The 18,258-nt window shown below is 38.8% G+C and overlaps 2 protein-coding genes across 2 annotated transcripts; one reads left to right on the top strand and one right to left on the bottom strand.

The window, feature by feature from the left end:
- Positions 1–2,046: 2,046 nt before the first annotated feature.
- Positions 2,047–3,338, bottom strand: LOC144704675 (uncharacterized). The gene is made up of 2 exons (XM_078577176.1): positions 3,275–3,338; positions 2,047–3,036 (listed from the first exon to the last, which is right to left on the bottom strand). Exon 2 carries the CDS (start codon positions 2,950–2,952, stop codon positions 2,083–2,085), a length of 870 nt encoding a protein of 289 aa, XP_078433302.1. The 5' UTR covers positions 2,953–3,036; positions 3,275–3,338; the 3' UTR covers positions 2,047–2,082.
- Positions 3,339–14,054: 10,716 nt separating this feature from the next.
- On the top strand, positions 14,055–14,903 carry LOC144704961 (uncharacterized). Its single transcript, XM_078577544.1, has one exon. It carries the CDS (start codon positions 14,055–14,057, stop codon positions 14,901–14,903), a length of 849 nt encoding a protein of 282 aa, XP_078433670.1.
- Positions 14,904–18,258: the final 3,355 nt, after the last annotated feature.

Here is an 18,258-nt window from a genome sequence, read left to right as displayed (position 1 = left end):
TACTTGACTGATAATGAGTTTGATTTCCCACATGATAACTTGATCAATGTTTCTTCAGTCTTAGGTTTTGCAGGTTTGTTTTATTTTTTTTCTTATTCGACTTAGAAAACTTTTGTTTGATTGTAGATCATGTCAGCCAAACCCAATGCTTCAATAATTTACTTATATCATGTAAATTATTAGCTTAATAGCGTGAAATTAACATTTTTTTTGGATTAAAAATAGTTATATATGCTTTTCAGAAAGCCTAAAAGGATGGAATCTACTTTTCCGAGTGATATACGCTTGTTACTAAGCCTAAAATGAGTAAACACACGGAATTTGAATATAGTTAAAATGCTTAGTTCAACAAAGCCAACTATATTTCTCACACCGCAGATAATATCATTATTTCCAATTGGCTCTTATTAGGGTTGAGTATTAGTATTATTTGAAAGATTATTCCATGGCTTCTCATGGTCTTTTCCTTATTTTTGTATGCTGATTACTTGTTCTTAAAAAGGATTTGATCTTGCTTATGTGTGAAAATCTAAGAACTTTTAAATAATAAATGAATGAGTACTTATAGGACAAATAGTAAGACTAAAAAAAAGTGTTTCATTTCTCTTATCTGCTTCAGAATTATCAAATAAACTATGTCAAACAAAGGCATCTCATCATTTCTAGCACACACATACTTGAATCTTTCCTCCATTCTTCACAATATCTTTAAGGATATCTCTTAATTATATTTTGTGGACTATCTTAAAAAACCTGCAAAAGTTGTTAAATACCCATTTATATGATTTAAAAAGGGATTATATGATTTAAGTTATATTTTATGCTAGTCGTTCTACTGTTTTTAGGAACATTGTACAGGGTCCCAAGATATTTTCATAAGACTGCATTAAAATTCAAAACTGAAATACAAATTAGAATTAATAAAGTAATTTTCTCCATTTAAATCCTTTTTTTCTAATGCAGAAATGACAATAACATGTTCATAATTTTATATACTAGCGGGAAAAAAACATCAAGAAAAATAAATAGCTGCATTTAATAAAATACAAATTAGTCCTAATTTATTATCCTTTAACTGTCGATTCCCGCAACTCAGAATGAAAAGAAAAACAATAATCTCTTTGATGAGGCATTAATTTCAGATCCATGCACTTTACTGCATCACCAAACACAAGGAACAAGCTTCACATTGATTGGTCTTTTTTTAAGGCATTGATTTTTCCCCATAATATAACACAATCCACAAAGAAAAATGTTATGATGTGTCAACTCGTGAATGAATAATCATGCCCATCCACAATGTTTATCTCATACACTCAAAAGCTGATAACTGATATATCGGCATCTTGTAAGCATACCTGGTTGGATCTATCACACCTATGTCTATCTTCTTAGGAAACTTCTATACTATTTTTTTCTGTCTTATGTATTCTTTGACATTAATCTATAATATTGGTGTTATCAAATTCCAGAAGATAATGTAACAATTGTATTCTATAAAGATTATTGTAAAGTCAATGTATCATTACATAAAAATGATAACTTCGGGACTTTTTTATTACAATCCTCAATTTTACTTGATAAATAAGTAAAGCTTCGGAAAATTGCGATGTAATGTCAACATAAAACTGATAGGATGCATGACCTTTTGAATTAGTCTAAATATCTTTCTCGGGCCTCTCGTTCTACGTAAAATCGCTTTGGTGTACCAGCTAAATGGGCCTGAATCAACTCAATAAAGTTTTCCACAAGTTTTGCTTTGTTTTTCCTCCCCCAAAAAAATCAATTCAAATCCAAGGGTAAGATACTCTTGCATGACCCTTTATTCTCGTTTGACCCTGCAAGTGCTTTGATGGGCACAGTAGTTCTGCAGAGATAAACCTTGGATTGGGGAATTCATCTCGCTTCGAAAAAAAATGATCAATCTTTGGACAATACGTCCGAACTCAATAAGCTTCATTCACACATCACACAGTTCACCCTGCAACAGCTCGTAGAAGTCCATCCATTCTCTCTCGCTCTATCTCTTTCCAGCACTTCCTTCCGGAAAGAAGATCGAATTGAGCTCAACAATCTTCGTCTTCATCTTGCTTTCAAAAGAGCTGGCAGAATACTAACACGAGGCCCCGTGTCGAACCCAACGTGTCTGCATTTCACGTCCAGCCCTGGCGCGAAAGCAACCGCCGGCGGCTCCGCCGCCGCCACGGCGGAGGAGACGGGATTGGTGGTGCGGCGGTAGGGCCCGAGCCACTTGGCCTGCATGTACTGGCTCTTGCGCCAGGGGGGTACGTGGAGCTCTCTCAACTGCAGAGACCGTTTGGCGGCGTCGGCGAGGAGGCGAAGCAGCCGGCGGAGCTCCTCCGGCCGGCCCACGTACACTCGCGGCAGCAGCGCAGCCACGCGCTCGTACTCCGCCGTCGGCCGCGCGATCTCGAACTGCCCTCGAAACGCCACGTCCACAATATACCGCTGCCGCGTGTCGTCCCGTAAGACGTCCACGTACTCGTAGCTCCCACAGCCGCCGCCGCGAACCTCCCACCTCGCCTTGCAGAGCCCAGCGTTGTAGCCCGCCTCTCTCAGCCGACCCATCACTGCTCTCTGCAGACCAGGCACGCCGCCTCTCTCCGCCGCCGCCGCCGCCGCCGCCGCCGCCAGCGCCGCTGCGAACGGGTCCTCCGCCGCCTCCCTCACCATCCCCCGCACAACCGCCGCCGCCTCCGCCGGCGGCGGAAACTCCTCGCAGGGATTCACGCCGCCGCCGTTATCTTCGACGGTGGCGGAGCCTTCCTCGTCAGAGAAGAATATTCCGTCGACGACCCCGGCGAGGTCGCCGCCGTCGTGGTCGCTGCCGCTGCTGACGTAGCCCTCCACGCCGAGCAAGCGGGTCTTCGCCTTATCGTCCAGTGGCTCCGTCACGCGCTTCGCCCTCCTCGTCATCTCCATGGGCGCCATCTTCTGAGACCTAACTTTAGCAGGAACTCCCCGTTTATAGCACTCGCGAAGACAAGACGAGATAAGCCCATGATGTCCACATCCCTGGAAACCATGACAAAAAAAAAGCTTCTTCAATCGCATTTACAGAATTATTCTCCGAGAGACGACGGTTGCCCTGTTTTCTCCATGATATGAAACGAAGTCTGGACTGAAAATCCCAAATATCTACAACCCAAGATGTAGTCTTTTTCCGACTCGCTCGATTTGCGATTGATTCGAAAAGAGTTTTACCCTTGGTTCAATAATTTGGGCGTAAGATATGAGTGGATTCTGTTCCTACCTTTGGAAATGGAGAAGTGGCAGCGCCCTCTTTGAAAGGTTGGTTTGAGCAGGTGTCTGTGGGATTGACGAGGAGGCGTCGGAGGAGCTTAGCCGCCGTTGATTTTAAGGGACGGAGCCCTCGCACAGAAGAATGCAATATGCGTCTTGATTCAATGGACCTGAGGGCTTTACAAAGAATCGCATCCTCCGTTTATGCGATTGTCCGGATTCGATGAACCAAGTAGGTTGCGGCTTCGTGGCTGATCGACGTCCGTTTGGACGTGCATGTCTGCATGGGAGGGTCAGGCTGAGTTATGTTAGCACGTTTTGTCCAGGTTTCTGGGGATTCGTGCATTTGTTGAAATCTAATTGATCGCCATGAGATGTTGGTAACCCTTTGAGAATTATGTTTCCGGGTTTTCTAGAACTGCAAAACTAGATGCTCTATTTCCCAAGAATGGGAGTCTTTATTTATTTTCCAAAATCCCGTCTGATTTTTTGTATTTTGGCCCAAAATAGTCCATTTATGTGACGATGTATTATAACATGCCATACATCAATAAATACGTCAGATGGGGCTTGGATTTAATCTTTCAAGAAACTCAGGGCAATCTCAGTGATATTTTGAGAAAGTCCACCGACGTCGACTATTATCGCATACTACTCAGTAAAGGACTAATGGGTGTCGGTGATGGTCTCTTGGGGTTGGGCCCCCTCTAAGCAGGATTTCATGACATTTCCATGAAATAACGTCAGACATAAAAGGAATATCGCCCAAAAGGTTCTATGGCTACTTTAGACATTACATTGCATGAGAGACTTTTCTTGACGAGACCACATCAACATGACTTTCTTTAAAAATAGTCAGAGTTAATGACATGCACCTTGCATTATGTATGTGCCATGTCATCCTAAATTATCTCGTACAAAATTATGCCATTCCACGCAATATATTATGCTTGTGAATCTTGCAATATATTACGCAATTTTTCCTCAAGAATACTCCTAAACGACTATCGAATTGGGGCTGCTAACATAGAAGCTCAAAAAATTTCTGGGGAATATCAATTTTTGTAGTGTAGCTCAAAAAATTCGTAGCATCATGCAGTCACAATTTTTTAAGTTCTATTCATTATTTACCAAATGGCGCAGGGAACAATAACTTCTGTAAAATGCAAGATAAATGGAGATAATAAGTCCAATGCTTTGTTAAGTGTGTGAAACTGAATTTAACTTAGAATACTATCTTCCAAGCATAAAATATTCTGCAAATTAGCTGAAGACATGGGATTACCCTAGTATGCCCCGGAGAATTTACATAGATTATTTATCATCGGATCAATAATTAAAATATCTTTAATACCTTTAAGAGTTGAGTATTTTTTTTTTACATAATTAAATTACTTTTCAAACCTAAAAATACTACCATGTCTTATAAAATCCACATCTTTTTTAGATTCTTTAGAACTAGTCAATCCCAATATCATGATTTAATTATTTTAATAGTTATAAAATTAAAAATAAGAGCTTTATGTTGTTTTCCTAATTTTTACTTGATCAAATTTTTATAAATGCTTTTTTTCTCTTATATCCTATATAGATAATATAGGGCAAGGGGATGATCCGTAGAAAGATTAAAATAATTTTTTTTCTAAGCATAAAGATAAGAGAAACGATTTTAGATATGAAAAGTATTTCATGGGAATTTCAGGAACATTTATAATGTTATAGATTTACATTGAAGAAATAAACGGTTGAATATGATTTAGTGAAGAAGAAATATATTAATGCATTTTTTATAAATTTTAAAGGTATTTGAAATTAATATCAAATCGGAAACAATTCTCAAATGATATGATTATTTCAGGTATATTTTCATATTCGACTGATATGTTAAATCCTATAAATTTAAAAAATACATTTGTGCTGATTGGTAGTAACAGGCAGAAGGCTAATGACAGTGGGTGTGTGGTTATGGGTGCCTTCATTAGGGGGGGTCAGTGATCACAAATCACCCTAAAGTTAGGAGGAGATGTGCGAAAATGGGCATGTGGCTAGTAAGCATGGAGAAACAGTATCCTGCAGGAAATTTTCCTTCTGGATATTACTTGTAGAATTATTCATGCTTACTAATATGGCCCTTCCATCATTTCTTTTTCTCGACGCTATTCTTTCCTTTGCCAGATTGTTTGAGGGCTCCATTGTTTAAATTGTTATCCTCTTCAGGTAGAAATTAGGTGGCCTAGTGGAAGGATCCAGGACATGGTTGACACACAGGAACTGACATGGCGCCACCGGATTGGTTGGCCCGAGTAAAAATGCACAGGTAGGTGCAAATCAATACGTATTTTGTTTAGTTTTTTATTTTCTCTTATTTCAGCCCCGGGTATGTGGCCCGTCGAGAGCAAACCCCCCAAAATGCAGTATAAAAGGTGCTATCCCATCAGGAGGCGACAGGATATGGTGTGTAAATTGAAATTTTACTTAAAAACTGATATATAGATCCAACAACTAGGATTGGTAAATATTCATTTTTTTATTTACTCTTAATCCTGAAGTCATATTGAGCGCAAACTTTATGGACTTGCTCATCTCGACCTCCTATCTCTATCTGAATGTTTGGATCATTCAGATCAAGCCTACATCTATGGATACAAAGTAATTAATTATTGGGGTTAAAATGGTAATTTTTACCATTTAACCCAAATATAAAAACTGAAATTCAAGTTGAAGAGGTCATTCCAGAAGAGGCTCTTTAACTGCTGCAAGACAAAGATGAGAACCAGCCTGGATAAAGGGCATTTTGTATTGTTTTACTTTATTGCATTTGTACTTGAATTTTAGTGTAACTTGGACTATTTATTAGTGAAAATTTTGATTTTCCTGGTTGACCTTGGTCTGAAATTTTAAATTGCTTGGCTTGAGAAATATGTAAAAGCCCGTATTAGGATTAAAAGGAAGGATTAGTGAGTTAAGCTAACTGTTCCACTTGCACACTAAGAACAAAAAAACAGATTAATTTCTATGTAAGAATCAATAAGTTATGAAAAATTAGTGAGTAAGCTTGGATGCCTAAGTCCCTCAAAAGAACAATTTAACATTAAATCTCCTTCATAACCCCTCTACTTGACTCCTCTGATCCTTTTTATTGGATCACAGAAGTCAATTTAGAGATCCCTAATTCTTCTATTCTTCCCATCTTTTTTACCCTCCTCTCTAAATTCTTCATACAATTAGGGTAATTTGATCTTCATTGAAGATTAAATTAACCCTAATTAGGGCCATATAACACAACTGGATAAGTAATTGAATTGCCTTGGTAGCTTCCCTTGGACGATACCTATACTTATCACTATACATCTTAAGTCAGGGTTTTATAAATTTCATTGCATAAGCTGAAACAAACAACGATAAGGGATTAAAATTGAATAATTCACCCCATACTTTTGGCTTATAAACAGCAATAAGCAAAAAAAATAGGGGTGAATTATCTAGATAATGTGGTTCTATCTAGAGTTTTGGGTGTCCTTCTTGAATACTCTTTCAATAAAATATGTAAAATGCATGTTTGAAGATTTGTCATCTTAGTGTTGTGGCCTCATAAAAATTCACAGATTGGTTGCATAAATTTATTACCTTCATTATAAGCATCATACATCTATACTAATGAATAGACTTTAAGAATGAATGTTGAGCATGATATGGAATGTGTAACTAGCTTGATGATCACATTTACATTTCCATCTAGTGGTAGTGTGCGATGGATAAAGCATTGAAACTTTTGTGAGATGATGGGTTTACGGACATTATAATTGGTGTTGGAAAGCTATAGATCTGGATATCTTCTAAAATAATTGTCTAGGTATAAGGATGATGGAAAAAAATGTTAGATCTATTAACATAACCTCATTTTTACACCATTTACGGTTTGAGATAGTGATCTTTCTTATTATTCTTTATGATTGCATATCTATAAACATGATGGAACCAATAAAGCTGACACAACAAGGCTGCCAAAAATTTTCTAGGACCAAAGTTCAGAGATTGAAGGACAAAAAAGGGAAAAGACAATTTGAATCTAGTTCCCTTTCTCTACTTTCCTAAATTAATGAAACCTAAAATTGAGGGGTAGGGTTGCATCATTTCCTTAATAGATTCACTTTATACAATTCATTTAATTCGAAAATAAATGCCAAATCCAAATATAATGCATCTTTTTGCGAGCATGCCCCCTGTTGACATATTCCTATGCCTTCACTTCAATTTCTGACTTTTGGTTTTCTTCCATGAGCTTGAAGTACATCGTTTCATAGAATAAGTACAAAGCATGGTCTATTATAAAATTCTAGTTCAGACAATGTGTTGACAGACAATTTTAAGAATGATAATCCTTTCATTTATTAGGAGGCTAATCGAGATTCTTATTTTTGGAGTTGGTGACAAGAAATTCATTATGAAATTCAGTCCATGCACATAAAACAAGTTTTGGAAAGTGATAGAACCTCACAGAAGTTTAATACCAATCAAGCATCAGTATATCTTCAAAAGAAAGATTGTCTCTGATGGACAAACTAACATGTTCACAATAAGATAATTCAAGAAAGGTTATAGTCAAAGAAAATAATTTAACTATGAAAAAAACTTCTCAATGGTTTCCGTGAGATATTAAATAAAAACTATTTGTGCAATAATAACACACCATGATGCATGAAAAACCTCTGATCAAGAAAGTGGAAGCCAATATACGTTCTAATTGGACCTCTTGAGGCAGAGGTTCATTTCATACAACCTAAAGGTTATATATTCCTTGATTTTTCAAACAAGGTGTGAAAGTTGCAAGATCCCTTGTAGATTCAAGCAAACTTCCCTTGGACAGAATTTAAGATCTGGCATTGTAATCCAATCTAATGCTATCATTCAGAATTAAGGATAGTCATGTGTAACAAAAATCATTCCAATGGGAGTGTGGTCACTTATGTAATTGATAATGATAAATATCATGCTAAATTTTTATAGAACATTCATATATTTTATTTATTTATTCTCATCAAAGTCTTCATTAGGAAATGCTACTAAGGTTTTATAATGATTAATTATAATTCAGGAATAAATATCTAAAAATTCTTGATTTGTGGTATTTAAGCAGGACTTTATGATATTAATTTCATAAAGAATATAATTTATCAATCCAAAAATCTAAATGGAATTAGATAAAGATATTCCAGACATTAATATTATTTTATAATAATAATATAACTTTCCCGATTTCCTAATATTTTTACAGAATTTTCTGACATTGAAATCCTCCATTAAAATTTGTAATAATTTAGAATAAATATTTATATTTAGTTATATGTTTTAAGGGTTTAAATATTTTTTTATTCAATTTATTCTAAACTACCAGGAGTCACAATTTAATTTCTTTGGATTGCAGCATATGATTAGCATCATCCGTTCCTAGGATGCAGTAAGTGATTCACATCAGCTAATCATTGGTGGAAGCCAATGATTACGTCACATTTTCCTATTTCACTTTTTGTCGAATAAAAAAAATCACTGCCAATAGAAAATAAGGAGGTTTTTTCCACAAATGCACTCGTAAGTGGCACTATGAAAGTTAGTTGAGAAAATGGTACATTCGTGTGCCTTTAGTTTTTCCTTTTTTTCTCCTTTTCAAAGGTGCACATGGCAGATCAGGCCAGGCATAGGTATCAGATCCTAAGAAAAGTATCATAGTTCAACGCGTACTCAAAGACTAGTTGAAATAATAGCCCATCCGACAAAATATGGGAACTAATGGCTTTTGTAATGATAAGAAAAAAAATTCCAAAATTGTTGGTGAGCCTAGTGAGAAATCATAACCTACGGCTCTCTCATAATTCCATAGATAACAATATTGGTTATCTATAAAAATGTTAGAGAAAGGCACAACTTTAGAAGCGGATGGTTTGGAAGTCTCTTATTTTTTCACCCTTTTTCATATCATTTTTTTTAAACAGAAAAAGGTGCGAGGAGAGGGAGTGAAACGCCACCTTTGTTGGTCGGATAATTTGAGGATAGCTTTGGTTTCTCACTTATATCCATCCAGCATCTTATATCTTTACATAGATCCCCACATCCTTGTAAAAAAGCACCCTTGGATTTTGTTCCTAATTATGATTAAGGGAGTGATTTACTCATTCATTATATGGTTTGGGTGTGTTATTGAATTCTAAGAGCAAATGATTAAAGGAGTGGCATGAAGATCAAGACATGTGAGGAGAAAGCATCACTCTGCCCATTGGACACGTGGCAACGGGCTTAGTGTGGTTTTCTTATTTATCTAACTCATATTTTTCTTCCTTTTTCTTAGGTTGTCACCGGAAATAGTGTAGGTTTCCATTATCATGCTCACCTTCTCTAACTACACTGCTCATTTGCACGTATCCACTTCCTTTGTTCCAACTAGTTACGGTAAAATCATCATTGCTCACCCACTTAGTTCATCAGTGCCTATCCACCATGAACTCCACTTTAATCAGCAGCATTATTTCATTCATTCGTTCGACCCCCATCACCTGACACTTTCTAAGAGCTGGTTAAGGTATTTAAATTAAAATTATTTAATACCTTAAATTATAATTTTCTAAAGATTAAAAAAAACAGTTATGAATTTATTTTAATAATGTAAGAGGATTATTATAATATTTATAGAGCTATCTTAAATTAATTTCAATTATTTTCCTCAATTAAATTAGATTTAACTCCTAAAATAAACATAATATTAAAGTTTAAATTCACATATTCAATATTTACTGCGTGTGGATTCAACCCTTACATGATATATGCTTGTAAGGAAAATTATAAACATTTTTGTATAAGCTAAAAGCCTAAAGAAAAGATTTTAACCCTAATTTTCTCGTTCATTATTAATTCTTCTCATTGGAAATGATTTAGGAAATTTTTCCCAGTACATGAATATATTTTAAATAATTTCCTCCCCATAAAGATTTTAGGAGAAGCAACCTGTTTATTCGGAATATGATCTTGAAAGATAGGATAAGAAAGGTCCAATGAGTATCCAAATATATGTACATAGACTCTATTGACAAAATATTTGATGTTGATCACTGCCTTAGAGGTCTCTTACTAATTTGGCATGGAGTTCAGACCTCTAGGGAGCAATCATAAAAAATTACTGAATAAAAATTAAATATGGAAATACCTATGCCTTGATATCTAGGTACATCATATATGTGAGCCTATATACAAGGTCTAATGAGGCCTGTGTTCTAAAGCATTTTGGGCAGATTCCAAACTGATACAAGGTCAAATTTTTAAAAAGCTAGGAAGTGTATATCAAAGTATTTGACTAGTGATACATTTATAATGAATGGAGGACACAACCCAAATATGGAGATCTTGTGGTTTGGAAAGGTTCCAAGAAGACCACCACAAAAATTATGAGTTGTACTAAGTTCATTAGAGTAATGCATGCCTCAAGGAGAATCTGTTGTTTAATGGAACAAGTTGTTCTGTTTTGCATGTAAAGGAGACTTAGTCTCATTAAAAAAAGTTAAGAGGTGATTTCCTTTGATAGGAAGATAAGTACCATTGGAAATATCCTGATCAATATGTTTCCATTGGCTACATATATTTCAGATAATCTATAAACCCATAAGCTAAATATGTTCGGTTGGGTGCATCATTTAAAACATGCGTGGGCTCGATACCTAAGAGCGATTGGCATTTCTCCAAGAAAATATATGGCGTAAAAGTTAAAGACACATCTATCATCCCATTAAAAAATTAGTAATTACTCATAAAATGATTCATCTGATACACTTATAGTGAAGTTCAAGAAAATGTTCAATGATGAGGGAATTCTGATGATACCATACTATAGTAATAACTATACTTATGATTATATCCATAATAGTAATAATGCATAGGATATTAGAGAGTGGCATGAAAATATTCATATTGGGTAGACTATCTACTCCTGAAATTATGAGGACAATGATTGATCCCAGAAGTATTTTTGTAGAGAAAATAAGGAGATAGAGTGGGTGATCACTAGGGAAAGAGTTAATTGAACCTTTTTATTTGCATTGCATGATGGTTTCTTAAAAAAATATCAACCAGTCTTATTGACATCATGATTGTAAAAATGATCCTTTTAGTTGAGACATATAGGACATCATTAGGATGGATGGTTGTGTTTTAATCATGATATTGTTGTCCCTGATCACAAGACTCCAAACATTCTGAAATTTATCCATAAATAATTCCACAAAGATAATTTTGTATAGAATATGGAGGCACTCAATGTTCTAAGTCCTTTTAGGAATTGCCCATTGAAGCGGGATTACATGTTTATCTTAACGGATGCTGGATGGGTTCCATGAATGTTTGGTGAACGTCTGTGTACATTCTAGAACATGAATTATAGCTTTTTGCCTCACATGTTGGAGCCTCAACCGATAACTTAGGCTAAATGACTATATTTTTTTTAAATACATGTTAGATATATTTAATTAATTTGATTCTCCATTAAATATTTATTATGCTTACAGGATCACAGAAAAGGTTTAATGGAAATTGAGGATAGTCTTAAAGTCTAATTTTTATGAAGAACTTTGTTAGTTATAAAAAACCCAAAGTCCTAGAAGTGAAAAACTCTAAAATGTTCTTCTTGGGTGTACCCCCTTCTTCTTAGTCTCTCCTCCAAGTGTCTCAAGCGTGGCAAGCATATCCCACCAGATCTTTGGCGATACTGATCAAGTAGAAGACGAGGACATCTAATGTAACACGGACTATGCAGATGTATATGGAGGCTTAAAATTCAGTGCAGCTTTAGATGACTCATTTGGGGAATGTCTTATAATAACTATTAGGTGTAATTTCATATGATTTTGCTGCTGCGAAAATATTGTCTTTGTACCATCGTCATGGAAAGATTTTTAGGAGGGAAAGAGTTGTGTCAGATGTATTTGTGTTGGTTCTGCTCTCAAAAAAACAAATAAAAACAGAGTTAAAGAGTAATGCAGTGAGAATATGTGCTTACTAAATTTCAACGTAGCATACCTTGGCATTTGGAGCGAGAATTTCAATATCTCTATATTTCTATTCGGTAAACTGCCTTGCATTGAGGAGCATATGTGGTACATCATGGCTTGGAGAAGAGGGGGGGGGGGGACACATAGCTTGGCAGTGCACTAACACAGGGAAAAAATTGTATTCCATCTTTCAGTTGGCACTGGACAAAATTTTCATTACCCATTATGATTATTGTTTCTTTCATTACTGAGGTATCATTTTATCATCATATTTATGTTTAATTATGTTGAGTATTCATTTCCTTGAAGTTTCTTGTGCGTTACTTGAATTTTCCTTAACTTTTTATCTGATTGAGTGATTGATATGCACAAGAGGAAATGCATTAGGGTAACAAAATTGAAATATGCTTCAAGAAAATGATCTGTGATTTTTTGTTTTACCATGCATTTTATACCCCAGATTAAAGGTCTCTGTTCTTACCAAATTCATAAATCTATATGATAATCCATTTCAATCCAGCCTTTTTTGAATTAGTCCATTTATGGTAACCCTCAGCGTAGAATCAGCTTTTAAACTTTTCCTAATTCCTGTTTCATAAAAAATATATAAATTCCTTTGGAGGCAGCAAGTTCCATAGACATCGATCTACATGTACATGTAGATGTCGTAAAAAATATACCCATAGAGTAATGAAGACACCCCGATCTAGATCAGACTTACATAAACAAATTAATGACATGGACATACTGAATAATACGCATTTCCAGATAGGTTATGAAAACACAAATTTATAACCCTGTCTTGGCATTACAAGCAGCAACCCCACATCCTTTCGCCCGTAATCTGTCCCGATCGTCATCTGAAATTGGGTCATCCTTCAATTGCAGTACGAGTCATCTGTTATAGTCCCTTCCCGTCATCGTCCTCAATTATCGTTCTTATCGGTCCATCTCAATCCCTCTCCTGGAACTGATCACGACGACGATAAGACATCAATTCTCCACTGTCCCTAACGCTGACTATATAAATAAAGATTCTCGGTTTTCTTGAAAACAGTTGAAATCGTTTATTGTAGTTCTAAATAATCCCGATTCTATTCCAATCTCAATCTTCGAGCTCCTTCGGAAATATCGGGAGATAATTTTCAAGCAGACGAATCCGGACAAAACATGCTAACATAACTCAGCCCGACCTTCCCATGCAGCCATGCACGCCCAAATGGACGTCGATCAGCCATGAAGCCGCAATCTTCTCGGTTCATCGAATCCGGACATTCTAATAGAGCATAGATGCGATTGAATTGAATCGCGCGCTCTCTGGTGCATTGAATCGGGACACAGACAACGTTCTTCTGCGTGTGGGCCGTCTACTTAAAACCAACGGCGGCGGAGAGCCTCTCCACTCCCACAGAATACTGCTCGAACCAACGTCTCAAGAAGCCGCTGCCGATTCACCAGATTCCACAGGTACGAGAAGAGCCTTATATTTTCGCTGAAAAAATTCGAGTGCAGAGAATACTATTTTTTTATATAAATAGCGTTGTTAAGCGGTGCACGCCAATAAATTCAGAAACGAGATTACTTATTGGGAAGTGGGTGCTCGGAGAAAACTTATGTAAATGCGATTAAAGAGGATTTATGTTCGATTTCTCATGGTTTCCAGGGATGTGGACATCGTAGGCTCATCTCGTCTCGTCTTCTCTTCCCGAGTGCTATAAACCGCCGCGTTGAAGTTTACATTGGCTCCAAACAATGGCACCCATGGCGATGACGAGGAGGACGAAGCGCGTGACGGAGCCGCTGGACGATAAGGCGAAGACCCGCTTGCTCGGCGTGGAGGGCTACGTCAGCAGCGGCAGCGACCACGACGGCGGCGACCTCGCCGGCGTCGTCGACGGAATATTCTTCTCCGACGAGGAAGATGCCACCACCGTCGAAGATAACGGCGGCGGCGAGGATAACTCTGAGGAGACGGCCGCGGTTGTGCGGGGGATGGTGAGGGAGGCGGCGGAGGACCCGTTCGCGGCGGCGCTGACGGCGGCGGCGGCGGGGATAACGGCGGCGGAGAGGGGCGGCGGCCCTGGGCTGCAAAGAGCAGTGATGGGTCGGCTGAGAGAGGCCGGCTACAATGCTGGGCTCTGCAAGGCGAGGTGGGAGGTTCGCGGCGGGGGCCGGGAGAGCTACGAGTACGTGGACGTCTTACGGGACGACACGCGGCAGCGGTATATTGTGGAGGTCGAGTTTCGAGGGCAGTTCGAGATCGCGCGGCCCACGGCGGAGTTCGAGCGCGTGGCGGCGCAGTTGCCGCGAGTCTACGTGGGCCGGCCGGCGGAGCTCCGGCGGCTGCTCCTCCTCCTCGCCGGCGCCGCCAAACGGTCTATGCAAATCAGGGAGCTCCACGTACCCCCCTGGCGCAAGAGCCAGTACATGCAGGCCAAGTGGCTCGGGCCCTACCGCCGCACCACGAACCCCGTCTTGTCCGCCGCCGCGGCGGTGGCGGCGGCCCCGCCGCTAGTGTTCACGGCGAGGCGTGACTTGAAATGCAGACACGTGGGGTTCGACGCGGCGCCTTTTCCTGATCCTCTGCCCGCTCTCACGAGAGCGAGATAATGAAGAAGCCTGCTCAGCTTGATTCTATTACTCTTCGAGCAATGAATAGTTGAGAGAGATAGAGAGAGATAAAAGTGGTTCAAGCTGGTGCGGTTTGATCAGAGGAAGATAGAGAGAGAGAGCGGTGGAAATCGGAACTGCTACCGATTGATTTGTATAAGGGAGAAATATAGAGACAGATAAAGATGGCGAGAAAGAGGTATTGCTGTTCCATGCTGGTGCGGGATGATGAGTGGATTATGTAATTGTATCTGTTGGGAGATTAGTAATTGTGGGAGTATTGTCCTTGATTGGTTGTCATCTTATATACGCTTGTTGTATGATGAAGTTAATGCCCTGCTTAACCTCAGTGAACTGGGGAGTCGATGGCGCAAATGCGAATGAAAGCTCGTGCAGGAATATCTCAATCACAGCTGAATTTCCTCAACTATACTCTGAAATACATTGAGAGAAAATTATAGCTGAATCTCCGTCATGGATTCGTCGCTGATCCCTTATAACTCCGACTCTCCTGAACACCGCTTTCCCTTTTGATGAGACGCAGATCTTCTCTATTTTTGGCAAAAAGTTTCCGATCTTGCTCTTATGTTTCAGTAAAAAATAATTACAACTTTGAGTAACTTTTCAAAGGAAAAGACAGGTTATACGTTGCGTCATCTATAAAAAAATATGATTTTGGTGACGCATCTGCCACAAAACAACTGATTGCGTATCATTTAATTCCTTCTTCAGTTTTCCAAATTATATATTCAATAACTATTATCATGTTCAATTCGTCGACTGCAGTTATATTTTGGATATTTGCAAAAGTAGTGCAGAGATCGGAGGCCAGAAGTATGGGTTGGATTGAGATTTGGTTTAGCTCCCTTGTACTTGGTTTTGATGTTTATCTTTATCTTAATAAATATTTCGTGGATTTAAAGGACATGTACTAATCATTTTTCTTTTTGGCATATTCTGTTGAGAGGTGTATTCATTCATATATCTCAAATTTATCAGCTCTACATATAAGACCAACTAAACATCACACACCACAAAAGCAAAGACAATGAGCATGCATTGGAACTGTTTCTTAATGAAGATGGATGATTATCCATGATGATACTGTTGGATTTTGGAGGCCTTGATTTGGATGAACATAATGATTCCTAGCAGCGGAAGAGTTATAATGGAATCACAACGTCACCCATAAAACATTGAAAAGAATCACATATGCATGGATCACATCTGTGATTTCATGGATCCTCAAGTGAGACGAGACAAGTTGCTCATGTGTGCAGTCTCTAGATGTCTCCATGTGGTCCATGGCTCGTTGAATATCCTCCTTCACCTTGACGAGCTCTGTTCAATCTCCATCATTGTCGTTACATTATTCCGATAGGGAGTAGAGTGGAGTTGTGGGGTGAAGGGATAACAAGGGGAAGGCCCCTAAAAAATTCTGGCGTAAGTGAATTTTTTTCAAGGCCTTCCCCTATTTATACTAAGTGGGTCTCTTTCATAAAAACACTCAAGAACTTTATGCATACTTTACGACTTTGAAAATACTATTTACTTGTGACCCTATAAGCCCATGTACCAGTTTAGTCAACAACTCCATCATCTAGATAACCTTTATTGGCCTTCAAAATTAATTAAAATGTTATCACATATAGATTAATTAATGTCATAAGTAGTAGATTGAGTCTCCAACCTTTGGGGGGAAAAGCTACATCTCGTGCTCATGAAAATACATATAACATGTTTGTCATCGATTATCGTGTACATATAGTTGCTCATCCACTTGATGCTCCTACGAAGACTTAAAGTATGGTCAACTGTCAACCCCTGATTTTTCATCCAAGGAAGTATTGATGCGTTTGAAAATCATCAGAGAAGTCTTCTCAGATATTTCACTATCCTGGCCAAGGAGTTCATTGTATTTTATTCCTTGAGTTGTCTCTTCTTATATCAAGTGCAGACGATCACATATTAACTGCTCAATCATCTTTAAGAACTTATTGATGCGCCCAAACTAAGACTGTTTAGAATTCTCTAATTAGAGACTTGTACGTCATAGTTCAAGTAAAAATGTTTGTCCACAAGATGTATTTGGTGTCTCTTGTTTAATGATAAATACACTACCATGATGTGAATCAACCTAATTGATTGTTTGGTATGATACTATTCATGGTTTTGCATGGATCAATTTAGTGATCTCTTTCTATTAATGAGCACCCACTAGTGGTTATGGGACCGCTCATACTCATCATATTCGTCGATGGCATTGTTCGACGGGTAATTCACTATAGTGAATGTAACCACGTGATGCGAAGAAATCCTAGATGGGAGTTCGTACATGTCTGACTTGTGAGGTTCGCCGAGTTTTGAGCCCCAATGCGGGCAACCGATGATGATGATGGTGACCTTCTGAACCTGGTCAGAGCGATGACGCCGGCTATGGTGCCGAACAGAATAATTCTGTAGGGGCTCGCACGTAACGAACGGGCTCGACCTACACCTGGGAATTCGTTCAAATCATAGTTTTCTCGGGAATTTTCTCTCACCTAAACTAACTCGAGCGCGGCTGAGTGCAGTCGAAAGATATAGTGAAAGACGTAATGTACCTGACGAGCAAGGGGACGACGTACCCGATGGGGGCGTCGCTCATTGTCGACATCTTTGTTGGTGCACGGAGCAATGCAGGCAGGTACAAAGAAGGTGTGTCGTTGATGGACACGGCTTGGGTCGACCGGCGGTTGGATCACGGTGCAGGAGCGTGATGTCGGAGATAAACGAAGACGAGTCAGGAGAGGTGAAATTATATAGGGGATGCGAACCACGGCGAAGCATGATTTCACGGTACGCGGGCACTATGAGCGATGGTGTCGGCACCATGGAGCATGGACAACACAACAACACAACAATTACCGCGTCGACCAGGGTCAACGCGACAGCACTAGACCGCGTGGATGACACAAAAATTAGTTGACTTCAGTTCAAAGATTCTAGAGCGATTCTGGGCGAAGGCCCAAGGGACCCCCAAAAAAACAAGGGAAAAGCTAGGTACCAAGGCGCAAGGTATGTTGGCAGCCGTGGTTAGACTATTACACTCCCAAACGAACGACTTGCACTCAGAGAGAGTAGTGAAGTCAGGGAAATAGTTGCATCACGGGTGCCAAGCAGAAGGCCTGCGCAGCATAAGAGCAACACGAACAGTCGCATGGTGACTACAGAACCATTGACTGCATGGAAGGCGTGATCGATATGTGCGTCGCCTCGGAATGCACGGCTGGGACCTGCTTGATAATCTCTTGGGTGACGAACCAACTCATTAAGACCAGGGCACTAAACGTGCATGAGACTTCCAGCTCGGAGG

This window comes from Wolffia australiana, chromosome 6 (genome assembly GCF_029677425.1).
Source record: "Wolffia australiana isolate 7733 chromosome 6, ASM2967742v1".
Classification (NCBI taxonomy): domain Eukaryota; kingdom Viridiplantae; phylum Streptophyta; class Magnoliopsida; order Alismatales; family Araceae; genus Wolffia; species Wolffia australiana.
This window is presented reverse-complemented; position numbering and strand designations above follow the sequence as displayed.

Coding starts and splice junctions, on each gene's coding strand:
- LOC144704961 (XM_078577544.1), top strand. CDS start 14,055: ATGGCGATGACGAGGAGGACGAAGCGCGTGACGGAGCCGCTGGACGAT.
- LOC144704675 (XM_078577176.1), bottom strand. CDS start 2,952: ATGGCGCCCATGGAGATGACGAGGAGGGCGAAGCGCGTGACGGAGCCA.